Raw genomic sequence first — 27,530 nt, 5'->3', positions numbered from 1 at the left:
TCTCTCCATCAATGACTAACTTCCGTAATTCTTAATTACACGTGACAAATATTTGAAAGATGGTTGTTATCTTTTAATCATACTTTTCAATTTTGGGACAGTTATGATCAGATTACCATAACTTTTCAATAAAAATGATACAAAAAATGATGTTCATGCTTACAGTAGAAAAAATCTCTAGATGAACTGTACAATTATTGATTTTTTACTAATCAACACAAATATAACAACTCATACAACTAGTATTTAAATAGAACTGATTCTTGAGACAAGAATTTTTTTTTCTCAAGATATACTTAAAAAGATATAAGATCATGTAATGATAAGACTTAAAAATATTACTCTAAAATATATGATGGCATTTTGAATTACTCGGATTGTCACCAATTTATAATCATAACATAACATAAACAATCTTTATTTTTTATCGGATTATTATTATTTATTATTTTAAGTGCTTCCATAACCATTCAAATTCAAGAAAATTGTTTGAAATGAACATCAGAAAAATAGATGTAAAAATTCACTCCAATATTCTATGAAATAATTTAACAAAATCATAATATTTTGATATATACCAAACATATGTCATACTAATATATAATTATATTTGTATATATGCACATAAATTTCTTCTATTCTGTCCGTTCATTTTGTTAGAAAGTTCTTCAACAATTGTTCATAATAAATTTTGTATAAAAAATCACAGGTTCAATATCGCAAATTCCCATGTATTTTGTCTTGGATTAAGTGATAGGTGTTCAGTGAAACAATATCTTTTATTTTCAAAATACAAATATAATCCACGTATATCTTACATTCATTAAAAACCGCTCTAAATAAATGCCATATCGTGAGTTTGTTTATTTTGATGTATTAAAATAACATAAGAAATTCATTAACCAAGATACTATATTCAATTCAAAAAATTATCTCTTCAATCAACCAAACACCCCAGCTTGCCTATATTTCGAATTAAACAACATTATTTATTAAATAATTAATAGCAATGAATTTTCAGGTTTTCACAAATATTAACCTTTTAGTACCAAACTAAAGTAAACCATTTTATTACAAAACACACCGGAAAACCCAACACAAATACACAATGGCCGGAAGAAACCTCCACCCCCACCACATCCTCCGACCCGACCCGACCCAAATCTCCTCTCTCCAACACCGTCAAATCCAATCTCTCTTAATCGACAACCAACGTCTCGCCGCCATCCACGTGGCACTCAAACAAGAACTCGCTGTATCTCACCAAGAGCTTCGTCATCTCTCTTCAACTCTCTCAGCAATCAAGCTCGAAAGCGACGCGAAGGTTCGAGAAGTTCTCGAAAAGGCTGCGAAGATAGAGGCTGAAGTGAGAGTGATTAGAGAGATTAAGGGTGAGGTGGAGAGAGTTAGAGAGAGTGTGAGGAGAATGGAGATTGATAGGAGAGAATTGGTGGGGAGTTTTGAGAAAGTCGAAAAGGAGGTGAGGGAAGCGAAAGGGGAGATTGAGGAGGCTGAGGCTGTTAGAGAGGGGATTGTTGTTATGAGGAGGGAGATTTTGAAAGGAAGGTGTGTTTTTTCGAATTTTTCGTGTTTTTAGAAGTTTTCTTGTTTTGGATGAAAAATGTGGCACTTGTAGAATCTCGATAAATGGATAATAAATAATCTCGATGAATTTGATCATTTGTGAATTCTATGGGTTGGGGGGGATATGTATCTGTGGTTTAATTGTGGTTTGGTTGTATGTAATTGGTGAGGTTGAGTGTGTTAGAGAGGGGGTTGAGGTTATGAGGGAGATTTTAAAAGGGAGGTTTTTTTTCGAGGTTTTGGAAGTTTTCGAGTTTTTGGATGCTTTCGTGTTTTGCATCAAAAATGTGATTTTTTTGGGATCATTTTGCAATGCGTGGATAAATGAATATACGATAGATGAATTATGAATAATCTCGATAAATTTAATATTTTGTCAAGGGGAGGTGAGTTTTTGGAAGTTTTCGTGTTTTGGGGTAAAAATGTGGCATATGTGTAGTAGAATCTCGATAGGTGAATAATGAATAATCTTTGATAAATTTAATATTTTGTGAATTCTATGGTTTTAAAGTATTTATTTGTTAAGGTTTGATTGTATGCATGTATGTTATTGGGGAGGTTGATTGTGTTAGAGAGGGGATTGAGGTTATGAGGAGGGAGATTTTTAAAGGGAGGTGAGTTTTTTCGAGTTTTTGGAAGTTTTCGTATTTTGGATAAACTGTGGTATTTGTTTCGGATTAATTTGGAATGTGTCGATAAATGAATGGTGGATAGATAAATAATGAATAATTTCGATAAATTTAATATTTTGTGAAGGGGAGGTGAGTTTTTTCGAGTTTTCGTGTTTTGGATAAAAAATGTGGCATTCTTAATATAGAATCTTGACAGATGAATACTAAATAATGAATAATCTTGGTAAGTTTAATATTTTGTGAATTCTATGGTTTTGGGGGTATTTATTTATCGAAGTTCAATTGTGGTTTGGTTTGATTCTATGCAATGCATGTATGTAATTGGGGAGGTTGAGTGTGTTAGAGAGGGGATTGAGGTTATGAGGAGGGAGATTTTAAAAGGAAGGTGAGTTTTTTTGAGTTTATCAAGTGTTTTTTGAAGATTTCGTGTTTTTGATGAAAAATGTGGCATTTGTTTTAGATTAATTTGGAATGTGCAGTAGAATCTCGACGAATATCTGATAGATGAATTATGGATAATCTCGATAAATTTAAAATTTTGTGAATTCTATGGTTTGAAGGTATTTATCACTTATGGAGGTTGGGTTGAGGTGAATTTTTTTCAAGTTTTTCAAGTTTTTGGAAGTTTTCGTGTTTTGGATGAAAAAATTTGTATTTGTTAGATTAATTTGGAATGTGTCAATAAATGAATACCGGATTAATGAATAATGAATAATCTCAATTAATTTAATATTTTGTGAATTTTATGGTTTTGGTTTGTGCATCGAGGTTTACTTGTGGTTTGAGTTGATTGTATGCCTGTATGTAAGTGTGAGTTTGAGGAAAAAGGATGCATATATTTGAAGGTGATTCAGTTTGATTGTTATAATAAATATATGTGTGTATGAATGAATTTGTTTTGTTTGGGATGAATTTGAAATGTATTTTGTTTTGATAGTTGTAATAATTGCCTACGTGGGTAAAGAAATGCATATGCTATAGTGTCTCATAATTTAGACGGGCATGTAATATGAAATGTAATTCAATTTGATTGTTATTAATGAGAATATATATAGGCAGAAGTTAATATGAGTGCACTTTCAAAAATGGAAAACACAGTTTAAATTCCAGATTGTAGGATTATCTATTTATAAATGGTCCAGCTTTATTATAATTTTGAACCTGTATTTAAGCGTTTTTACTAGTATGTTTTGATCATAATTCCTATCCTGATCTTATATTTTGTTGTAATAGTAAAATGTCGTCACTTGTCAATTTATGTGAGATGTACATTAATGACTTATCCAACAGTCTACAATTTTTAATTATGAACTCAGTACTCTACTTAACCACTGTTCCCCCATGAACTTTACTTTATACATGTATCAGGTATGTATGTATGCAATTATGCATTGAGGTAAAGTGATACACATATTATACAAACTTACAGCGTAATCAGTAATGTGAATCAGGAAACATTGCCAAGGCCTTGTGGAAAATAAGACTTGAATTATTTGTCGCACTTCTGTTTCCCTAGGGTTTAATAAGTATTAGTACTACGGTAGGAATACAGGAAAATTACTTCATTAAGTCCTCAACTAATTCAGTTATGTTCTTAATAAGGATATGCATGTGAAATTTTGTTCTTAAAAAGTTGGTTCCTTATTTTGTTTATGAAGAACTGAATGGTGCGTTTTGGGTCTTGTTAACAGTGGAAAGCAAGTGGCTTATGTTTATGTTTTGTTTCTGCTTTGTTCGATTAAGTGGTTTGCTGTTTTATGTATGTCTCTTTTCGGATGTCGAGAGATAATGCGTTCTTGGTCTTTACATGTGATTGTCATAGTTCACCTCCGCCTTATGGATATTATGGGTTAGCGTAGAGGGTGAGTCCTGTCTTTATTGCCCTTTTTGAGGTTTTTGACTTTAGTTTGGTGCTTATAACTTGACTAGGGCTGCTGTTGAATATGAAAAAAAGCTGCATGCTGCCAACGTTGAGTTGGGTCAGGTTATGGAGGAAAACACGATTTCCATGGCTCGTGAAATTGAGAAACTCCATGCTGAACTTGCTAACGCGGAGAAGATGGCAAGGGCAGCTGCTGCGGCTGCTGCAGCAGCACATCCTGGTAAGTATTTGTTACCATGTATTTTGTTCTAGTTTTCTACTTATTCTTACGAGTGAACAAGTTTTTTTTAGCATGAGTAGGACTTCGGATGATATATCTTTATCAAACCTTGATGTTGGAATCGTTCTTGTAGGGCCTGCATACGCTTCTGGGTATGGGAATTCTGATGTGGGATATACTGCTAACTCGTATGCTGGTCCATATGCAGCACAGCAGGTTTGTGCTCCCTCCTTCCCCCTCCCGACCACCAACACAATATAACAATGTCTACAGAGATAGCTCTGGCGAAAACCATGAGATAGGCCTTTCAACAATGACATTAGATGATACTCTAATAACTGGGATAGCCACATAGCAATTTCTATATGAAAAGGGAACTTCCCACTGGGCCCTGCCAAGTAGGCAATGATATATAGGACTAAAAGCTATTTGTGAAGCTTAGTACTTATTGAGTCATGGACTTGAGGGATTGTAGCTATCTACATTTCTGTATCAACTGTAATATAAGATAATAAAATAAAGATATAACGCAGAATTAATGCAGACATAAGATAAACTAAAGGTACAGTGTACAAATAATGAGTAGGTAAGCTACATGTTATGTGCTTATCTAAAACATGGAGGTTAGGTAGTCACCCAACTGAGGTTCTTTAGTGTACAACTTCTTCACTCCAGTTGACTGGACTGACACAAAAAACACTGTCAATCTAAGATCTTTTGCTCGTGCTGGGATTATTATGTTCACCTTCTCAAGTCCTGCTCTCTCTTCAGTATATCATCCTCGCTTGAGTTGAAACTTTGGTGGTGTAAATGCTTAATGTTAGCCAATCAATTTTTCTTAACTTATCCTTTTATATTAAAATCTTGTTCCTCCCCATTTCCTGCCACTGATCGTTATCTCAGTCAGAATTCTCATCAACCCTTCACTTAACTTTCCTGGAGGCGTGTTTCTTGTTAGCTATAGGTACTTGTGAAAAACTTATAATTAACCTCATGTCCTCACATGACCTGATTAGAAATTTGAAGACTTTTTGTCGTAATTTCAAACAATTATTAGGTTTCTGCACATGCTGCATTATATTGTATGAAGACGTTATTTAAGAAGAAAATGAGATGGCGCAGGACCTTGGTACCTGATAATTCAGGTGACCAACCTAAAATCTTCTCTCCAACTGACTTTATAGTTTCCATGGCAAGTTCTTTCATATCTTATCTACCGACTATCTCCTGTCTTGGGTTGGTACTGTGTAATATGATACTTCTAGGACTATAATTATTGTTAATTATTAGAAGCTACTCCCTCCGTCCCATTGGATTGTTAACATAATTATTGCCCAACATGAAGTCAAGTGTTTTACGGTACTGAAGGTGAAATCGACACTCGGGCTAATTTTCATATGAAAGATCAGTGTCTCCTACATGGTTGAATAAGTGTCGCCTCAGGTGTCTTTCATGTTTAAGATGCAGTTAGTTGGACGATCTTGTGATTATTTGCTTGTAAACTGAGCCTTATTTTTGTGTACTTGGTACTTTCTATTCCACTTCTCAGTTGATGAGAATTTACATCACCAAGCTTCTTAACAGGGAATAATAACAACTTTTCTTTCTATGTTCAGTTTCAGGGCAATGTGGATGGTGGTTCGCAGTATGGTACTGGAGCAGTAGCTCATAGTCATTACGGCACACAACAGAACCATTTACCATGAAAGATAAGCCCATCCTAAGTTAATGAAAATAGTTGCAAGCAAGCTCAAATAGAACTATAGAAGCCGTACATTGGATTGCACAACATCGCTTGTCATTGAGAAAACACTGGCCTTGGCCAGGGCCAGTCAAGGGCAGGGCCAGTCAAGGCGACATTAGAAGATTTAGCAGTACAGACTAGTCTAGTTACAGTAGTTTTTCATCCATGGCTTACATTTTAGCCTGAAAGGTGATGTTTTTCGATATGAGGAGGTGTACAAGTTGTGCATTACTGTACAAGTGTTGCATGTGAATAGTCAATCTTCGAGTCTGCATGAAATGTGCATTCTACCGTAACTGCTTTAAAAAAGAGAAAAACAGAAGCTAGAATTTCTCATTTTCTTAGTTCAGTTCAATCAAAAGCATATTAAACTTCAATTTTGATGCAACTTCGAGGAGTACCTTGGCATTACAAGTACATTTTCGCCATTTTTTCCAACGTATTAACCATATATTAAGTTTCCTAGAATTATTTAGCAAAAAGAGAACAAAAAAAAAGTAGTTACCTAGAATTACACTTTTTTTTAATTATCCATTATTAATCACACTTGTCGAAGTTGCATCTACTTGTATTTATATTTTACCCTATCAACGAATCGCACAAAAATATTACACTCTTTATATAAACTAGTTATCTTGCCCGTACTACGCATACGGGGTTTAGTTATATACGATCTATTTTTAAATTTTAAAGATATATATTCATGAAGTTAAGAAGTTGCGACATTGTGTGCCAACATTTTTATACAAATATCATTATGTGTAAACAATAACAACAAATCATTCGATAACGTCTCTTTTCTTTTTCTGTCTTTGACAAAGAAATTGTATATTATTGTCGTCAAATAATACGAAAAGTTTTATTTTTTGTATATAGTTTAAGCACGTTTATAGTATAAAATATAACCACATAACGGAAAACATAATTATCTAATTACTAGACAAACTACCTGCCATTAAAAATTATTGTTGCATTAATTTAAAAATTTGCAAAAACATGAAGAACATCCAAAAGTTTCAACTTCACCGTCATGCAAAATGTTACTGTTTGCAAAACAGTAAACAACAATGGAAATAAAAATTAAACATAATTATTGAAGTTCTGAAATGAAAAAATGTGATAATCTTCATTCAAGATTCCTCGAAACGAAGCGATTATATGAATCTCGAGTCCGGTACCAAAATGTTTTACTTTTCCTGCATATTGGAAATTGATATAATGTTAATGCAGTATGATTTAACAAACAACTGTACGTATATTTTGTATGATAAATCACATCTAATAATGGGTAATTATACAATCTACCGACCTTTTTAACTCGTTTCCTAGTCGATAGAGCTGAACTGCCTGCACCATGCGATAGACTGGGAACACTTATCTGCAATTTTGGTTATAGTATGAAAATATTTATAAATTCAAGAGTTAACAAATATCTTTAGGATATATAGTATTGTAGGTATATTATGAAATAAGCAGGAAATTTTTAAGATGTGAAACATGAAGCTAACATTTGTATAATTAGAAACTGAAGTCCCAGTATCAATGTCTTCAAGCACAGGAGAAGTGCTAACTGAACATTCATATGCATCCACAGCATAATATATTGTGTTGCTAACTAATATGTTATCATCAGTGAGCTCAACTTTAACAGTAATTTCTCTTCCTGCAATTTGCTTCAATGGTGGAGGATATGATGCAGGATCCTACAAAGTTACAATCAGTAGACAACTTGATATAATCATAAAAACAGTAACATATGTTTCGGATAAAATAATTAATTGACACTAAAGAGATTAAAGTACTTTACATTGTATCCTTCAACCATCAGATTAGTTACTGTTTTACCCAACAGTCGTTTCACGGCACGATCATATAAAACAAAATTAAAAGCTTTTGTGTCATCTTCAGCAAGAACAACGATCTTGAACCTGCAAATAAGATATATGAATTATTGGAGATTTTTTAGGTGGTCAATTATTTGTTCATATATACATTTAACTTTACAGATTTATATTGATAAGAGTATAGACTGAATTTGTTTCTCGATAACCTCTTTTGTGGTACTGGATAATTCTTCTGGCATCTGGCACATCGATACTTTCCTTCGAACTTTATAACTTTTTCGTGATAATCATTCTTGTTGCAGCTACCATACCACCAGTTGTCACTTTCTTCAACGGATTTAACCTTTACTTTGCACATAAAACTCATCTACACATTCCATTAACATGTTTTCATTTATTACATTCACAAAAAACTCTACTTCGTATTTATGCATGCAGTATTAATCAAATACAGAATGTATTATATGTGAACTTACACATTGATCTTAAATTTGCAGCATATAGATAAATAATACCTTCAGAAAATCAGTAGAAGTTTTCTCACTTAAATCATTTAGTGTAACCGTTTCAATGACAGACACCACCTCCTTAACATATGTCGTAGTTGGAGAAGAAGTTGTCTTGTCAGAAGGTACATAACCTTCTTTGCGAAGCCTGATACAAATATGGATAAATGATTTTGAACTCTTCAAAAAATAATTAACTAATCATCTAAGATATATAGATGAAATATAGTTGATGAAAATGAGTGTACCTCTATCTCATAGCAAAAACAAAATCATGATCCAAATTGATGTATATCTTAGACGCAGGCAGTGTGCTAATCTGAACAGAACCTGTATATACATATGAAATGAAATCATGTTGAGTACATGTTAATAATCTCACACTTTACTACTTTAATATTGAATTTTATAGGACTTACTCTTCCAAATCTTAAGCTTTGTACTTGACGCTATAACAATTATAGGCTCCTCCTCACCATCTTTAAATCCTGCCTTAACCTCTCTAACACGTGCATCAGTAGTCACGGCAAGATTACCCCATACAGTGACCTTATGAGAATCTCTGTATATGTAAGTTCAAGATTATTAAATAATACAAAAGCCATTTCTATAAAACAGAGTTTGATCAACAATAAATCTTAGCCAATGAGAAGTCCAATATAAACCTTCCATCAGTAATCCTGAACTTGCAAATATCCTTCAGACCGTACATAGTTTTGATTTTCCATACATGCTCAAAATCCACTAAAACACCAATCACATCTACATACCAAGGCCAATTATATATGTTGGATTAATAAGTGTATAAAATGAAATAATTTGCGAGACTAATAAAAAACTTAATTTGTTAGACTTATTGATACATAAGTACTTGAAAAATAGTATAACCTGTTGAATAATCGGGAGAATCAGGTTTCTCATATGCGTTTGCAACAACAAACAAATCGCTCAAATCAACAAATTCAAACTTGTGCCTGGCTATCATGAAGTCGTCTTCAACTCTTTCAACATTAGTCGATGGCGAGAAGTTGATGCGAAATTTAGAGCTCACTGGTCTGAGAGAGCCCAAAGCTTCTTTTGTGTAAAAATTCGAAAAAACAAAGACTCCACCTTCTACTATTTTGTGAGCATGATATTTCCAGTTATCAGCATAAACAAAAACATGAACATGACTGTTATGGATAAAAAACCAAGGTTATTACTTGCTGTATTTAATACTAAGATTCGGGAGCTCAAGGCCTTTAATGGCTGCTCTCGTGCTTCGTGACTCAATATGCCTTTACGAGATGCCTACGTATCTCTGTGAATTAGAGAATCAAGCCAAAAAACGTAGTTCTGATTGGTGGGGGTGAGACCCCTTATATAGGTGTTGGGAGTCCTTGAATTGGACTTGGTATAGGAGACTTGGTGGGCAAGTCTCATAATTAGAATGGACTTTGGAGTCCTAGGTAGTAGGAAACTGATTCCTTATCCTTTTAGGTCCCCTTGAGGCTAATCTCCAAGGATTTATATCCTTATCGGGACTCTTTTCAACATCTGATTTATCCCTTATTAATTAATTACGAATTTAATTAATAATCAGGGCTTTTGGGCCTTTTTTATTCCATCAGGCCGGATCTGGTCCATCAGGTTTAACCTTTCTGGTCTGAGTATCATATATCTTTTTATTGGGCCTAGCAGCCCACAGTTTGTACAATTAATGCAGTATTTAATTATACAATCATAATTTATTTATCCCTATCATTTGCCCCCCAACTTTTGGGAAACATTGATTAGGTTTCGCAGAAGTTAAGTCTATTTGTTCCCTTACATGGTTTCGTTTTTTCGTAAAGTGTGGAGCGACCTACACATTTACAATGAATTTTTCCTTTTATTCAGGAATTATCTTAATTTCCAGGAATTTTTCTCTTATTTCCGGGATTTTTCCCTTATTTTCTGGATTTTTCCCTAATTTTCTGGGATTTTTCCCTAATTTTCTGGAATTTTTCCCAAATTTTCTGGGATTTTCTGGGATTTTTCCTTATTTTCTGGAATTTTCCCTAATTTTCTGGGATTTTTCCTTATTTTCTGGAATTTTCCCTATTTTCTGGATTCTTCAAATTTCCAGCCCTTTTTTCGACCAGGATCCTAGTCGAAATTTCGACCTGGATCCTAGTCGAAAATAGGGGCCAGCCTTGTCATCCTGGTCGAAAGAATTCGACTAGGATCCACGACCTGGAATTCGACCAGGATCCTAGTCGAATTTTCGACCTGGATCTAGGACCTGGAATTCGACCAGGATCCTAGTCGAAAATTCGACCTGGATCGAGGTCGAAAATTCGACCTGGATCGAGGTCGAAAATTCCACCCCTTTTTTTTTTTTTTTAGCTTCTTGTCATGAGCCTATCGACTAGGATTTCGACTAGGATTCTAGTCGATATTTCGACCTGAATCCTGTTCGAAAATTCCTTGATTTTCTTGTTTCCTGGTCGAAGGTTTTCGACTAGGATCCACGACCTGGAATTCGACCGGGATCCTAGTCGAACTTCGACCTGGGTTTTTAATCCCCATTTTTTGAAAGATGCTTGGTTTATTCGACCTCATTCCTGGTCGAAGCTTCGACCTCAATTCAGTCCCGTTATTCCAGCTATTTTCGGGTGTCTGCTCGAAAGATTTCGGGCAGGATTCACGACCTGGAATTCGACCTGGATTCTGGTCTTTTTTACCCGTTATTTTCGGGTGTCTGCTCGAAAGATTTCGGGCAGGATTCACGACCTGGAATTCGACCTGGATTCTGGTCTTTTTTACCCGTTATTTTCGGGTGTCTGCTCGAAAAATTTCGGGCAGGATTCACGACCTGGATTTCGACCTGGTTCCTGGTCTTTCACTAGCCTTCTTTATTTAGCTTTAATTTAGGGTATTGTATTTTCCAAATCCTAATTGGATTTGGGCCTGGCCTTTTTTGTTGGGCCTTATTAAAATTTTCTGAGCCTCTATTATTGGGCTTTTCAAATCTCATTGGGCCTCTTTTATTGGGCCTTTTCAAATCTTATTGGGCCTCTTTTATTGGGCTTTATCAAATATTGTTGGGCCTCTTTATTGGGCTTTGTCAAATATTGCTGGGCCTTCTCACACCCCGTTTAGAATGCCCTAGAATTCCTAGGTATATTCTGGAATGTTCTTTTTTCTAGGCCTCTTCTTATGGGCCTTTGTTCTTAATGGGCTTTTCGTCCCTTCAACTTCTTTTTCCTCCTATATAAAAGAATGAGGAAAGGCTATTACTCATCACTTTCTCATTTCTTAGTTTTCTTCTTTATCCTCCTGCTAAGATTCTCAGAGCAATAACAGCAAGTCGGAGCTCAAAGCCTTTTTCAGGAGTGCTTCTTTAGGTAAGATTCCTCCCTTTGCTTTTCGTTTCTATTTTTCCATTGTGTGCCATTTTAAGATAGCCTATTTACGTGCCTCATACTTTTTTCAGATGGCTGACAAAAGAATGACTCGTTTGGCCAAAATGAACGTGGCTAGAAAGTCCAATGATTTTCCTATTCGATCGAGGTATACTTCCTTAATCAACATGATCAACACTCGAGGGGATGAGTATCCGTCTGATGCGCATCTGGATGCGCACGATCATATCAGTGCTTTACGGGATCCCAAGGAGCTGGAAAAGTTGAGCAGCTGCTTCAAAATCAAGGAGCCTTTTAAGCTGGTTCTTGCGGGTCCGGCCGACAGGGCCTGTCAGTGGAAGAAGGACGCGCTATGCGTCTATAGGGATACTCTGAGGGCAGGTATTAGACTCCCTTTTCATCCATTCATTCCTTTGCTACTGGCTGATGTGGGCATCAGCCCTTGCCAACTTCCCCCTAATTCCTGGAGGTTGATTCTGTGCTATCTGTCGCAATGCGCCAAGCACAACGTCCCCACATCTGTTGCTGTCTTCCGAAAGATTTTTCAGTTCAAAAACAGCCCTGATAAAAGTCCGGGTTGGGTTTCTATCAACCAGCGCCCCACTATCCCCCATATCGTGAATGGGAAGTCCATCCCTGACAACAACTTGGGGTGGAAGAAAGATTTTTTGTTTGTTATTTGGGAAGGTGGAGATTGGGGCTCCCTGTTTCGATCATCCTTTGGGTTGGCCGTAGACGGGAGCCCGAATGACATAACTTTGTCTGAGGAGGAGGCTAGAGGTTTCAACCTCCTTACGCAAGACAACGGCACTTCCCATTGTTGGGACCTTATCCGGGAGACCGTCCTGGTAGAACGCGGCCTTTCGCCCGTTAATAAGAAAAGTAAGTTCCCTTTCTTATCTCCTTTATTTCCTGCACTTTTATTTCATTAATTTTCAACTGACTTTGTTTGTTGCAGTGGCTGAGAAGATTGAGGAGGCTACCAAGCCGAAGGACCTGGAGACAACCAGGATGAAGAGGGCCGGGAAGATCTTTAAGGACCCTCGACTGGGTGACCGCTTCTCGGAGTTCCTTCTTCAGGCAACGGAGCCAGATGAGGAAGGCCCCAGCCAAGTTCTGCACACCAAGCAGAGGCCAGGTGCCTATTTTCAACCTGCTTGGGGGATCCGGGGCAAGGACTCAATTGTGGGCAGCACGGCCCTGTCCAAGGAATGGTCTAAGCATTCCATTTCCCCGGTGGATTATCAAGATTTTGTCCTTCAACAGGACTTGGAGGGGAATGAGCTGTTTGGAGCCCAAGCTCTGGCGACGGTACGTACTTTACTTATGCTTTTTACAATTCTCTTTTCTTTCTTTTCTAAACCTTTGCTGTTTTCTCTTGCAGGCTAACGCCCATTTTCAAGGGGCAATTCACCAAGCCAAGGCTTGGAAGGTTGGCCTGGAAGATGCCAACAAGAAGTTGGAGGAGGCCAATCAAAAAATTGAGGCCCTTGAAGCTCAATTGGCCTCTTCCACTTCTGACCTGGAGACGGCCCGGGCTGAAAATGTCATCTTGAAGGCGCAAAAGGAAAAAGCCTTTGATGGCTGGATGGACACTCAAGAATTCAAAGACTTGATGATGGAGCATGACGCCCTTCTTCATCCTGTTAGCTATAAGGAAGGCTGGGACGCTGCTGTGGAGGCCATCCAGGATGAGTTTCCTGAGGTCCTTGAGCAGTCGCCCTTTCCTTGCCCAGTGCGGGTTCCAGAGCTTGGAGGTGTTACTGAAAAGCTTGCTGGCATGATCAAGGATGGAGAGGAGGAAGATTCCTCCGAGGAGGAATTCGAGCCTGTCGCTAAGAAGGCCAGGGTGGAAGAACCTCCCAAAGCAGCGCCTCAACAGCCATCATCTCCTGCTGAGGGAACTTCTACAGGGACTTCGGAGGGGACGACCGAGACGTCCGAAGAAACGACTGAAACTTCCGAAGAGACTTCGGATAGTGGTTCTGAGGAATCTCAGCCTTCCAAGGCCTAGCTTTTTATATATCTTCTTTTTGAACTTTATTTATATCAGAACTTGTTACCCTTCGGGGTTATGTTTTATACGTTGCTTTTCTTGCCTTTTTCTGTTTTAACTTTACAATCTTAATATGCATTTGAACCTTAAACATCCTTGGATTGAAATAATTTCAAGCTCTTTAATATGAAGTCTGGTTTTTCAAAACCTTACACGGCATGGGTTCGACCCTAATCAATAAAACATTGTAAATTCTACTAAAATTCTACGCAAGCAAAGCTTCCAGGTGCTTTTAAACCTATTTGTCACAATGACAAGTGAGAATCGTACTTAGCCTATCTTACACGTAGTAAACCTTCAGGTTTTGTGCATGCCAGGTCCTCGGGACTTCAAAACCATCCATAGTTTCTAGCTTGTAGGTTCCTCTACCCTGAACGCTCTTGACTCTGTACGGCCCTTCCCAATTTGGGGCGAGCTTTCCTTTCTGTCCAACACCAGAAGCCTCTATTTTTCTCAAAACTAGATCACCTTGTTTAAAAAACCTCTCTTTAACCCTTAAGTTGTAGTAGAATGAAGCTTTTTTCTGATATTCTACTATCTTTGCATGTGCTTTATCTCGCACTTCATCGATTAAATCCAGGGCTAACTTCTGCCCTTCTTCATTTTCTTTTTCATCAAAAGCCTGAATCCTTGAAGAGGAATGTGATATCTCCACGGGAACTACTGCTTCTGCCCCATATGCCAACATGAAAGGAGTTGCATCTGTCGTGACTCTACAGGTAGTTCTATAGGCCCATAATATGGGAAGTATCTCATCCACCCAATTATTTCTTGACTTTTCGATCCTCTTCTTTAGTCCATCCAGGATTATCCGATTTGCTACCTCCGCTTGCCCATTGGCTTGCGGGTGAGCCACAGAGGTGAACCGTAACTCAATTTCATTTTCTTCGCAATACTTCTTGAATTCCTCGTTGTTGAATTGTGTTCCATTGTCAGTGACGAGGATACGGGGAATTCCATATCGGCACATAATGTTTTCCCACAGGAATTGTGCAACCTGCTTAGTTGTGATTTTGGCCAAAGGTTTGGCTTCGATCCACTTGGTGAAATAATCAATGGCTACAATCAGAAACTTCCTTTGTGCTGTGGCCATAGGAAAAGGCCCTAGAATATCCATCCCCCACATAGCAAAGGGAATAGGTGAGTTGATAGAGGTCAGCATCTCGGGGGGTTGTCTGGCGACTGGTGCATGCTTCTGACAGCGATCACACTTCTTTACATATTCTTTGGCATCAGCCATCATTTCTGGCCAATAGAAGCCTAAACGGGTTATCTTATGAGCCAAGGCCCTGCCCCCCAAGTGTTGCCCACAAATACCTTCATGCACTTCCTCAAGAGCTAAGCGTGCCTCATCGGGCCTGAGACACCTCAAGTAAGGAACCACGAAAGATCTTTTATATAGAATCCCATCTATGAAAGAGTACCTTAGTGCTCGAACAGTTAACTTCCGTGCCTCAACTGCATCGCTTGGCAACCAACCGGTCTGAATGTGAGCCTTGATGGGATCAATCCATGACGTCCCCAAGCCTACGGGAGCCACAAGCTTAACATCTATGCTTCGTGTCTTCAAAACACGGAAGTACACACTTCCTGAACTTTCTTCAATCTCAGATGAAGCAAACTTTGATAGCACATCTGCTTTAGCATTTTCTTCCCTTGGAATGTGTTCAACATGGCATTCATTAAATTGGGTCATCACAGCCCTTACTAGGCGAACATACTTAGCCATCGTATCATCCCTTGCCTCAAATTCTCCCTTTACCTGGGATATGATCAGCTTCGAGTCTCCACGGACCTTTAAGTTTTTGACTCTAAGTGTCCCAGCTAGACCAAGGCCAGCAATCAGGGCTTCATACTCTGCCTCATTGTTTGTGGTTGGGAAGTCTAGCTTCATGGCATACTCAATTAAGAATCCATCAGGGCTTTGCAAAACCAACCCTGCTCCACTGGAATTTGTTTTTGATGCTCCATCAAAATAGAGAACCCAATATTCTTTCTCCTTGTCCCCATTGTCGACTCCCTTGTCTTGAGGTATGGTATCTTCCTGCCCCCCGACTTCTTGATTGGGTATGGTACATTCCACCACGAAGTCAGCTAGTGCCTGGGCTTTTATGGCCGTACGTGGCTTATACTTGAGATCGAACTCTCCCAACTCTATTGCCCACTTAATCAGTCTCCCACTTGCCTTGGGACTGTGAATGATATTTCTCAGTGGCTGATTTGTGAGCACTTCAATTTGGTGAGCTTGAAAATAAGGACGCAGCTTTCTTGAAGCCATTACCAAGGCTAAAGCGAATTTCTCAATGGCTGAATAATTCAACTCAGCACCATGCAAAATTTTGCTGACATAGTATACGGGTTTCTGGACTTTCAGTTCCTCCTTAACCAACACGGCGCTCAAGGCGCTCTCTGAAACAGCCAAGTACAAGAATAAAACTTCATTCAGAACTGGCTTGGCCAACAACGGGGCCTGGCCCATATACTTCTTTAACTCTTCAAATGCCTTCTGATTTTCCTCACTCCATACAAAGTCTTTGATGTTCTTCAGTGACTTGAAAAATGACAAGCACTTGTCTCCTGACTTGGAGATGAATCGTCCTAACGCAGCAACCCTTCCTGTGAGCTTCTGAACATCCTTGACAGTTTTGGGGGGTTCCATGTCCAGGATTGCCTTTATTTTATCGGGATTTGCCTCAATTCCCCTCTTTGAGACCATCAATCCCAAGAATTTTCCAGATCCTACTCCGAAAGCACACTTCGTCGGATTCAACATCATCTTGTGGTACCTCAGGACCTCAAAAGCTTCCCTTAAATGGGCTATATGATCAGTCTTTACTAGACTCTTGACTAACATGTCATCAACATAGACTTCCATAGTCTTACCAATAAGATCCTTAAAAATTCTATTCACCAACCTTTGATAGGTGGCTCCTGCATTCTTGAGACCAAACGCCATAACAAGATAACAATAGACACCAAAGTCAGTGATAAATGATACCTTTGGAATATCATCCTTATGCATTTTGATCTGGTTGTATCCGCTAAACCCATCCATAAAACTCAGCATCTCATGTCCAGCGGTGGCATCAATCAAAGTATCAATTCTAGGCAGCGAAAAACAGTCTTTGGGGCATGCATTATTCAGATCGGTGAAGTCTATACACATCCTCCACTTTCCATTAGCCTTCTTCACCATTACAGGGTTTGCTAACCACTCCGGAAATTGAATCTCCTCAATGAAACCAACCTCTAAGAGCTTTTCCACTTCCTGCTTTATAGCCTCTTGTCTTTCCGGGGCAAAAATTCTTTTCTTTTGTTTCACTGTCTTCCGGCTTGGATCTACGTTTAGCTTGTGAGTAATTAACTCCGGGTCTATGCCTGGCATATCAGCTGCTGACCATGCAAACACATCACTATTTTCTTGCAAAAATTTCACTAACTTCCCTCTAAGGCGCTCCTCTAATGTGGCTCCAATGAAAGTCGTCCTCTCAGGATTCTCGGGGTCTAAAGGAACCGAGACCAATTCTTCTGTTGGCCTTCCTCTATTCTCATCATTTTCTCGAACATCCATATCTTCAATAGGAAGAACCTGCCCCCCGACTCCATCTGCCCTCAAAGAGGCCACATAACAGCTTCTAGCCATTTTTTGATCTCCTCTTTCTTCTCCAATCCCGTTTCGGGTGGGAAACTTCATGACTGAATGGTAGGAAGAGGGGACTGCCTTGAAGGCATGTATCCCTGTTCTCCCCATGATAGCATTATAAGTCGAACTAGCCTTTACCACCACGAAATCCAGCATCTGCGTTGCTTGCCTTGGCTCCGTACCTATGGTGGTTGGCAATTTGATTATCCCTTCCACAGGACATTTTACTCCAGCAAATCCATATATCGGCATGTCGGTTGGTGTTAACTGGGAGTCGTTATACCCCATCCTTAGAAAGGTGTCGTGGAGCAAGATATCCACAGAAGCACCATTATCCACAAGGACCCTCTTAATCGGGCTATTTCCTATTATTGGTGTTATGACCAGCGGGTCGTCATGGGGAAACTTCACACCCTCTAGGTCGGAATCATCAAAAGCCAATGTTACTTCTGTCCTGGCCCTCTTCGGGGCTTCTCCAACAATATGCATAACCTCTCTAGTATATGCCTTTCTGGAATTTTTGGACAATCCAGCAGCAGTTGGACCTCCAAAGATCGTGTTTATCACAGGCCCTCGAGGTCTCGGCCCTCCATAAATGGTGTTTATAACTGGTCCTCTAGGCTGGGGGTTTCGCCCCTGATCGTCTTGGTCCCTCCTACGATCTTCAAAGTTCTTCCTTCCATTATTATTTATGTCCCCTCCATCTCCAGTATACTTGTTCAATCTTCCTTTTCGAATCAAAAACTCAATTTCATCTTTCAATTGCCTACATTCATCGGTGTCATGGCCAACATCTTTGTGAAACCTGCAATACTTGCCCTTATCTAGCTTGGCGGGATCAGCCTTCAAGGGCTTAGGCCAGCGAATATCTCTGTCTTTTTCAATCTCCATCAAAATCTGACTTCTGGGAGCATTCAGCTTAGCGTATTCAGTGAACTTTTGCCCAGGTCCTCCCTTCTTGGGGGTTGAATCAGGGTTTTGTTCGGTTCTAGGATATTTGTCCTTAGCAATATACTCCAAATCAGTTTTTCGTTTCTTGCCTCCAGTGGGCTCATTACTTACTACGGTCTTCCTCATACTTTCTTCAACCTTGATATACTTCCCTGCCCTCTCTTGGAGCTGCAACATGCTCTCAGGGGGTCGTTTGGCCAAAGACATCTTGAAAAACTCATCCCTAGTTCCTTGTTGCAGTGCTATCATGGCTACCTTATCATCAAGGTCTGGGACTTTTAAAGCCTCCTTTGTAAAACGATTCAGGTAATCTCTTAAGGATTCCTTAGCTCCCTGCACAAGACTCATAAGAGATGCTGAACTTTTCTCATGGACTCTTCCACTGATGAATTGCTTAATAAAAGCCTGACTTAATTCTCTGAATGATCCAATAGAATTTGGGGGTAGGCGACTGTACCATCTTTGAGCCATACCCGACAGGGTTTGAGGGAAGGCCCGACATTTTATAGCATCATTCACGGGTTGCAGCAGCAGTGCATTAGAGAATGTCCTAACATGATTAGCGGGGTCTCCCGTGCCATCATAGGCTTTGATAGTGGGCATCTTGAATTTCCTTGAGATATGGGCATTCATTATCTCTTCTGTGAAGGGTGGAGTTGGATCATCAGGATCTCCAAGGGGAAGGAGATTGCTTGGATCAGTTCTTGGGACAGCAGCCCTTCTTCTTACCAGACCATCCAGGTCTATGATAGGAGGAGGATTTCTCCCCCTAGGAGGTATGTGGGGTCTGGTGGCTTGGTGAGCCTCCAAATCACGCCTCAGCCTTTGGATTTCAGCCTCATAAGCCCTGATCTTTTCCTGCACTTCTTGGGGATTCGCCCCTGGGGTGCTTTGGGGGCGTTGCCTTCCATCGGCCATTGGCTCTTTTCCAGAACGCCTCCTTCTCGGGGCCACTTCATCATCCGAAGATTCAGAGTCTCTCTCAGTGTATGGACCAGAAAATTCCCGATCCTCAGGGATAGGATCCAAACCTCGTATATAGGGGGGCGACCGCCCTCGTGCTTCGCTTCGCCCAGCATATCCGCTTCCTCCAACCTCAGGGTGAAGGGGCATCCCATAAGGGGGGTTAGTAGTAACAATAGTTGAATATTCATACCCGACGGGTCGAGAATTCACAGGTATATGTATTTGTTGAACTTGAGGATTCGTACCTTGAATAGTCAGGGGAGTTGTCCCTTGTGGCTGAGGATGAGTTGCCCCTGTCTGGGCTTCCCCCTGAGTAGATGCATAAGTTGAATGGGGAGGAACCTCCACGGTTGATGAAATCACCTGGGTTGTCTCTAATGGTGTTCCTTCCTCTAGAGCTCCAATTGTTCTCCGTGTTCTCGCCATGGTTGTTGATGTTTTTCCACAGACGGCGCCAAATGTTATGGATAAAAAACCAAGGTTATTACTTGCTGTATTTAATACTAAGATTCGGGAGCTCAAGGCCTTTAATGGATGCTCTCGTGCTTCGTGACTCAATCTGCCTTTACGAGATGCCTACGTATCTCTGTGAATTAGAGAATCAAGCCAAAAAACGTAGTTCTGATTGGTGGGGGTGAGACCCCTTATATAGGTGTTGGGAGTCCTTGAATTGGACTTGGTATAGGAGACTTGGTGGGCAAGTCTCATAATTAGAATGGACTTTGGAGTCCTAGGTAGTAGGAAACTGATTCCTTATCCTTTTAGGTCCCCTTGAGGCTAATCTCCAAGGATTTATATCCTTATCGGGACTCTTTTCAACATCTGATTTATCCCTTATTAATTAATTACAAATTTAATTAATAATCAGGGCTTTTGGGCCTTTTTTATTCCATCAGGCCGGATCTGGTCCATCAGGCTTAACCTTTCTGGTCTGAGTATCATATATCTTTTTATTGGGCCTAGCAGCCCACAGTTTGTACAATTAATGCAGTATTTAATTATACAATCATAATTTATTTATCCCTATCAATGACAGTCCTGATCATACAATAAAATAGACAACATCATGTTGTATAAATCAGTCAATATGAGTCTAATTAATTGTAAAACCTAAGAAAGTAAATTATAAATTTAGAGGCTTACAGCGTCATCCAGTAAAACTAAATTGTATCCTTTCATTGTTTCAGTCCCATTATATGTGACAGAAACAGAAGGCCACATTCTGGTAACTCTAGCCTTTATCTTCCATGTGGTTCTAGAAGCGTCAATAAAAGAGAGCTGATCAAACATTGTGGATAGTTATCTGTATTATAAGACAAAAACATTAAGTACAGTAGCAAGATAGAAGAAAAGGACGGTGGGATGTGATTGTTTACCTATATGAAGTCGATTTGTATGATGTAGAAACCGAATATGGTTTGCTAAGAAAGAAGAAGCAGTTTATAGAAGAAAGTGATGGTCGAAAAGGTAGGAGTAAATATCTCTAAGCAAAAAATTAGGAGGAGTAATCAGTTTATGTTTGTTACAAATCATAAGATATGACAGATAAATTGATTTATTGTAAAGATATTTTAATGATATACATTACATACCTATATCAATCTAGAAACATAAAATTAGGAGGCGAATTAATCATATGATCTCTGTATAAAATAAAAAGATATAACGTGTTTTAAAAATATAAAAAGCAATAATATTAATATAGTGTACTATTATATTACTAAAAATACTATTTAAATATTTAACTCACTTATACGTTATTAATTCCAAGCATGCATCCAAAATGGTTGTTAAAGAAAAACTTTTACATATGGATTTATTTGAACCGGATAATTAATTGTAAGCATGTTTCCTGAATGGTAGTGAATTAGTTATGTATTTTAGAGTTATAGAAAGGCAAACTTGTTGACAATAAAATTCTTTATTTATTTTAGATTCAAAAGGCCATCTTGTAAAGATTGGTTCGATCTCTATACTTGAAAAAAGATTATTTTGTCTCTAAAATTATTGTTGTACACCTACCAATTGGATATTTTCGCTTTATAATTCACCAACATTATTGTCGTGTTAATACAATTTTTTATGGAGATATATTTATCATTGCTGCTATATAGGATTTTCAATAATCGCACAAATGTTGATATTTAAATGGGAGAAATATTAAAACTAATGACAAATCAAAGTTAAAAGGACACAATAAACCATATGAAAAACATTGAAAGCTAACAATTACAATAAGTTCACGGATAGAATTTAATATTCGATCATTAAGTTTCGAAGACCGAATGTCCTAACATTGAGCGACATTTCGGAATTAAATAATAAAACAGATGAAATAGTGTCTTATTGATGAATAGAATAGTAAATTCCAGCAGCCATATCTTTCTTCAAGATATTTCATCATCAAGGTGCATGGGCAGCAAGGTAAGCCATATCCTCCAACCTACACGATATTCTTAAATAATTCAGAAAAAATCATTGATAAAATATTTGAGTTGTCTTATTGTCTTTCTTAACTACATTAAGGGGTCATTTGTTAAATCTGAACGATAATTTCTGAATAGTCAAGATTTCTGAACGATAACAAATCTGAATATGAATGAATAATGTTGTTTGGTAAAACAATCTGAATGACAATGTTTATATTCTATTTATTGAAAAAACTAAGGTATATTGACAAATATTTATACGGTAATATAAATTTATACAAATAAAATAGTAATATATAATATAAATTAAACCACATGAAAAACAAGTAAATTTCAAATTTCAAAAAAATAATAATTAAGAAATTAAGAACATAATATTGGTAAAATTAAAAATATTTTTTAGTTATTTTAAATATTACAATAATCATATGATAAATACAAAATATTAATATAAAAATTCAAACAAAGCAAACATGTGAAAGTAACCTAGAATAAAACGGTAACATTATAAAATAAGGTATGATATAAGCTACTGAAGTGTTCAGCTAAGAATTTATGCATGAGTCGTCCAGAAGAATTTGTCTGTCGTCCAGATGCCACAACTTTAGTCAAACAATCTGAACAATAATGAATGGAACAGTCTAGTTCAAAATGATTCATTCACTTATTAACAAATGACCCCTAAGTATCGTTCAAAGTTTAATGTACCTCTGTCGTATGAGGAAAACTTGTGGATCATCAATGTTGATATAAATCTTGGTAGACGGCAGATTACCAATTACATATGTATCTAAAATATTCCAAATCATAGTTAACTCATGAATAGAATAATGCATGTGAACTTTTCAAAATATTGAAAATAGGTATGAAATGCAAAAATGTACTTCAAAATACTGAAACTCTGGTTGATGCCAATATAACAATAACAGGATTCTCCAGCTGAGTATCATACAATGCTTCATAATGTTCAGGAAATGGAGAATAAAAGGATACACATTGCCTATTCATGTGAATTGTGTAAAGTATAAGGAGTTATAACATTGAATATACGCAAGCAAGACACACTGAATTAAATCACACTCACAGTCCGTAACTAATATTGAAGCGCATAAGATCCCTTGAACCATGTCGGGTCTGCACAGTCCTCATGGCTTCCAGATTATCAACAACTCCAACGACATCTGTTAATTTAGACATTCAGCCATAAGTTCAATACATAATATAATAACAATTGGTATTGCTAAATCTTATAAGTTACCTGTAGAGCACACAGGATGGTTTTCAGGTCCATAAAAATAGAAAGAATCGCGAAGCTCGTTCAATGGTGTGATATGAAACTTATGCCTCGGGATGAAGAGATAAATGTTCAGGTCCAATACAACAGTGGTGGATGCAGTAAAATGAATCATATCCTTCGAATGTAAAGGCCTAAACAAACCAGTAGCTGGGGAAACATTCATGTTTCTGATGCAATAGATGGTGCCTGGAGTAATAATACCAACAAAGAGATTCCAAAGCTCTGGAGCGACAACCGCGTGCATATGGTTATTCTGAAAATTGAATAACAGAGATAGGTAATGTATTTATATAAAACTAAATGCCACATTTAGAAAATATAAAAGTTTATGCAATGTTGTAATGAATCATATTGTAACGAATCAATATGGCAGAGCTAGTAGTATTGTTCAAAATATACAGATTTGTTGTAACATACCTCACAATCTAACAAAATCATATTATAACGAATCAAAATGCCATAGCTAGTATTGTTCCAAATCCCGGTGACACGAACTCTCAGGAACCAATCATTCCGAGTCTCATTCAAAGCAGACAAATGACTGTGCATCTCCATATCTGCAAAATGTTTAACAAATAATGAGTATAAAAGGCTACATAAGAAATCACTAATGTGTTTATAATGGCTGTTCTTACCGGTTGCAAAAAAACTATTGATCAGTGGTAGTGAACCAGGTATGCGTGTTTTTTATTCTCATATAAATGATGTGATCGTGTCCTATATAACTACCATCTTTCCACGTATCATGGTTCACAATTGATTGTTAGGATATTGATTTGATAACTCCTGGTGGCGAGGCTACTCCTTCGACGCCGTGCCTGGATCCTTAGCCGCTTGGAGGTGTAGCCGTGGTGGGGTTCCTACAAAACAACACCAGAAGGGGGGTTTGGGTCCCGCGGCGCCTCCGGTGTGAGAGTAAGAACTCACTTTTGGGGAAGATGAAGATAGATATGAATGCAGGGTGGTTGTGTGTGTATATGAGTATGAGAGAGTGATTAACCCCAAAACCTCACCTTCTTGGGCTATTTATAGCCCAAGGGTAGGGTTTTGGGGTTGGTACCTTTAGATCATAGCCATTGGTTTTGGGAGCGGAGGACACCTGGCTGGAGTGGATGCTTTACACGTGTCAGTGCGGGACTGGCTGGGGAATGTTCTGAGTATCTTCTGACACGTGCCCTGATTATTCCCATGATTGATGTGTGACAGTTATCCCCATCATGTGCTTGGGCCAGTGTCTCACGTGCTGGGATTTACCAAGGTTGGGCTTGCGGGACTTAGCTGGTTAGGGCTAGTAGTGTGCAGGACTAGTCCTTCCAGGAGCTGCGTAGAGTTAGGAGTAGTCCTTCCAGGAGCTATATTGCCTAGGAGTAGTCCTCCCAGGAGCTAGTACTATCATGTACCCCCCACTCCCTTATGCAGATTTTCTGGATGGGGGAGTAAATTTGGGTTTGTTTGTAGGACATGAGCTTTTGATTGTTTTGTTTAGAAGCATTTGAACTTTTCTTGCCCCCAGTCCGGATTGCTTTGAGTTCGGCGAATCAGGACTAAGGTAGTTGCCTTTAGCAGGAGTTGAGCTTTTCTTGCCCCCCAGTCCGGATTGCGCTGAGTTCGGAGAATCAGGACTAAGGTGGCTGTCTTTGGAAGAAGTTGAGCTTTTCTTTCCCCCCAATCCGAATCGGTCTGAGTTGGGCGAATCAGGACTAAGGTCGTTGTCTTTTGGAGGAGTTGATCTTTTCTTGCCTCCTATCCGGATTGCTTTGAGTTCAGAGAATCAGGACTAAGGTGGTTGCCTTTAGCAGGAGTTGAGCTTTTCTTGCCCCCCAGTCCGGATTGCGCTGAGTTCGGCAAATCAGGACTAAGGTGTTTGTCTTTAGAAGGAGATGAGCTTTTCTTGCCCCCCAGTCCGGATTACGTTGAGTTCGGCGAATCAGGACTAAGGTGGTTGTCTTTAGCAGGAGTTGAGCTTTTCTTGCCCCCCAGTACGGATTGGGCTAAGTTTGGCGAATCAGGACTGAGGTGGTTGTCTTTGGGAGGAGTTGAGCTTTTTTTGCCCCCAGTTCGGATTGCGCTGAGTGAAGGAGTCCGGACTTGGAAGTTGAAATGGTTTTTGGGATTTCCCCCCAATGATTTGAATTGTTACAGTTGTCTTTTTTCAAAAGACGTGCTGTAATAATGACTCTTCATTAATCACCATGTGTGATGGGTGGTCAGGATGTTGCCACGTTGCGTGGCCTTTTTATATATACCACGCCTGTAAAAGGTGCCCCTGCTTTCTCACTTTTCTTTTTACCTTTCTCTTACTCGAATTCTTTTCTCTATTTTTTCTGTTTGCTTTGAAGCTTTTCTTCGGGTTTTGTTGTTGTTGTGCCTCCGTTGATCGATCTTCTTCAGTCTCTTCGTAATTCCTTCATCTGTAAGTACTTCTGCTTTTCTCTGCTTTTCTTTTTGTTTTGCTTTCATCGTGATATTTTGTTGCTTGTTTGCTTTGGTTTGTATATTTCATTTGTCTTCGCATTGTTTCTTGTGTTCATAGGTTTGTATATATTCTTGTGTACGTATGTATATGTTTTGGCATGTTTTGGTGTTATGTTTTTGGTTTATAGTGTTTCTGGAATTAGGGTTTTTGTTTGGGTTCGGACTTGGTTACCTAGTCCGAACTAATGATGTTGTTTTTGTAGTTTGTAATTGGTTGTTATTTTTGTGTTATTGTGACTTCTGGATTCGGAGTAATAGGCTAGGTTTGTAGTCCGGAGTGTTAGTTTAGTTTCAGGGTTTTTGTTTTGTCTTTTGGGTTGGGTCTCCGGACTGTTCAGTTTTAACTTGAAATAAAATTGATCATAGGATAGTCCGGACCATGTAGCTTTCAAGGTAAATAAACTGTAGGGATTTAGGCTAACCTTTATCACTTGTTTTAGGTTTATGGTCTGGACTAAAGCTCGTGCCAAGGCATATATAACTTGCTACCCGGGGCCTTCAGGTTCGGATTTGGAGTCGTCTAGTGATTCTGAGCGTATAGAGATGGGGAAGAAGGCGTCTACCTCAGATTCTGAAGCCATAACCAAGCTATCCGTAGCTCGGGTTTCCTCTAGGAAGGTCCCTTGCACTCCGGAGGGCCTGTGGGTTGAGACTCTGGGGTACTTCATTACCAAGAGCGATGAGATCGAACACAGTTTCTATTATAGGAGTATCAGGTCCGGGTACGCTAGGCAGCCTAACACGGGTTCGGGGCCTTACAATAGGGAAGCATTCGACAGGAAGTTTACGGATAACATAGTGGCTAAGGAGCACTATGAGCTAAAGGATGAGTACGCTGCTTTAGATCACGCGGCCAAGGATTCGTTTATCCGGGCTGCTTTTCAGTTGGATCCCCGGGTTGAGTGGAGGTGGTCGAAGCCGGACGAGCGGATTTATCACAGGCCGGCTGATGGGTTTGTTCCGGTGTGGCAGGAGCATCTCCGGTCCGGATGGAATCCGCATTGACACTTGTTTCTCAAGCACTTGTGTAAGTATGTATATAAGATTTCTCCGATGCAGATAACGCCGAATGGTATAAAATGGATGACTTGGTTTATTGCTATGTGCAATCAGTTTACAGTTCAGCCCACCTTTAAGCTATGACATCATATCTTTCATCTAGTCTGGTCCAGCCAGTTTCCTCTATATGAGCTTCGGTTCTGGGCTCCGGAGTGTGGGTACGGCGGCTCCTACAGGCCTGTAATCCAGCAGTCTTTGTTGAAGTACTCGAATGGAGAGCTGATCATGCTTAGGGGTTTGGACTTGTATTATCTTCCCCATATTGCTTCGGAGGGAGTCCGAACTCGGATCCGTAGGGATGTGCTCCGGGGTGAAACTATCCGGTGGATGTTTGCTTTTTGTGAATGCTTGGGTTTTCAGATGACCCGTGATACTTTTATGATTCATAGGACTATGCATAGGCTAGGCTGTAAGTAGTTTCCTTTTTACCCGGTCTCCGTATATGTTTTCTTGTCCGGACTTGTAATATGTTTTCTTCTGTTGTGACTCTTCCTTAGTTTTGACTTGTGTTTTTGCTCTTTTTCAGGTTTGCCGCATTTTAATCCGGTCATGTCTTCTTCGGCCTACAACGACGCATTGAAATGTTTGGGCAAAGCTTTTAAGTTGCCGAAGAAAGCTGCTGTTGGTGGCTCCGGGTCCAATGCTTCTGCTGAGGAGGGATCCCAGAGTAATGCAGTTTCGGGACCGGAGCCTGAAAGGCATATGGCATAGCCTATTTGTATATTCGAGGATTTAACTCAACTCAAATAAGAATGTAATAAGTAAATAGTGGATCTATCGTCAGAGAGATCTCATATAGTAACATCTGTCAAAGGGTTAAGAAACATTATTCATCTACAGACTTGAAGACTTAATT

The 27,530-nt window shown here is 38.9% G+C and overlaps 2 protein-coding genes across 2 annotated transcripts; one reads left to right on the top strand and one right to left on the bottom strand.

Annotated features, from left to right (window-relative positions):
* The first annotated feature begins 1,029 nt into the window (after nt 1-1,029).
* LOC141693889 (uncharacterized) lies at nt 1,030-6,322 on the top strand. Its single transcript, XM_074499077.1, has 4 exons — nt 1,030-1,566; nt 4,146-4,318; nt 4,452-4,534; nt 5,935-6,322. Exons 1-4 carry the CDS (start codon nt 1,109-1,111, stop codon nt 6,022-6,024), a joined length of 804 nt encoding a protein of 267 aa, XP_074355178.1. The 5' UTR covers nt 1,030-1,108; the 3' UTR covers nt 6,025-6,322.
* Nucleotides 6,323-7,249: 927 nt separating this feature from the next.
* On the bottom strand, nt 7,250-25,655 carry LOC141691593 (replication factor A protein 1-like). Its single transcript, XM_074496363.1, has 16 exons — nt 25,562-25,655; nt 23,558-23,697; nt 23,102-23,393; nt 22,928-23,024; nt 22,738-22,843; nt 22,626-22,633; nt 9,301-9,584; nt 9,078-9,174; nt 8,832-8,974; nt 8,681-8,742; nt 8,422-8,592; nt 8,113-8,273; nt 7,870-7,990; nt 7,571-7,765; nt 7,372-7,440; nt 7,250-7,258 (listed from the first exon to the last, which is right to left on the bottom strand). Exons 1-16 carry the CDS (start codon nt 25,653-25,655, stop codon nt 7,250-7,252), a joined length of 2,049 nt encoding a protein of 682 aa, XP_074352464.1.
* Between the last annotated feature and the right edge of the window lie 1,875 nt (nt 25,656-27,530).

The sequence above is a fragment of the Apium graveolens genome, chromosome 10 (genome assembly GCF_009905375.1).
Source record: "Apium graveolens cultivar Ventura chromosome 10, ASM990537v1, whole genome shotgun sequence".
NCBI lineage: Eukaryota > Viridiplantae > Streptophyta > Magnoliopsida > Apiales > Apiaceae > Apium > Apium graveolens.
Note: the sequence above shows the minus strand (reverse complement) of the source record. Positions and strands in the feature narration are given on the sequence as shown.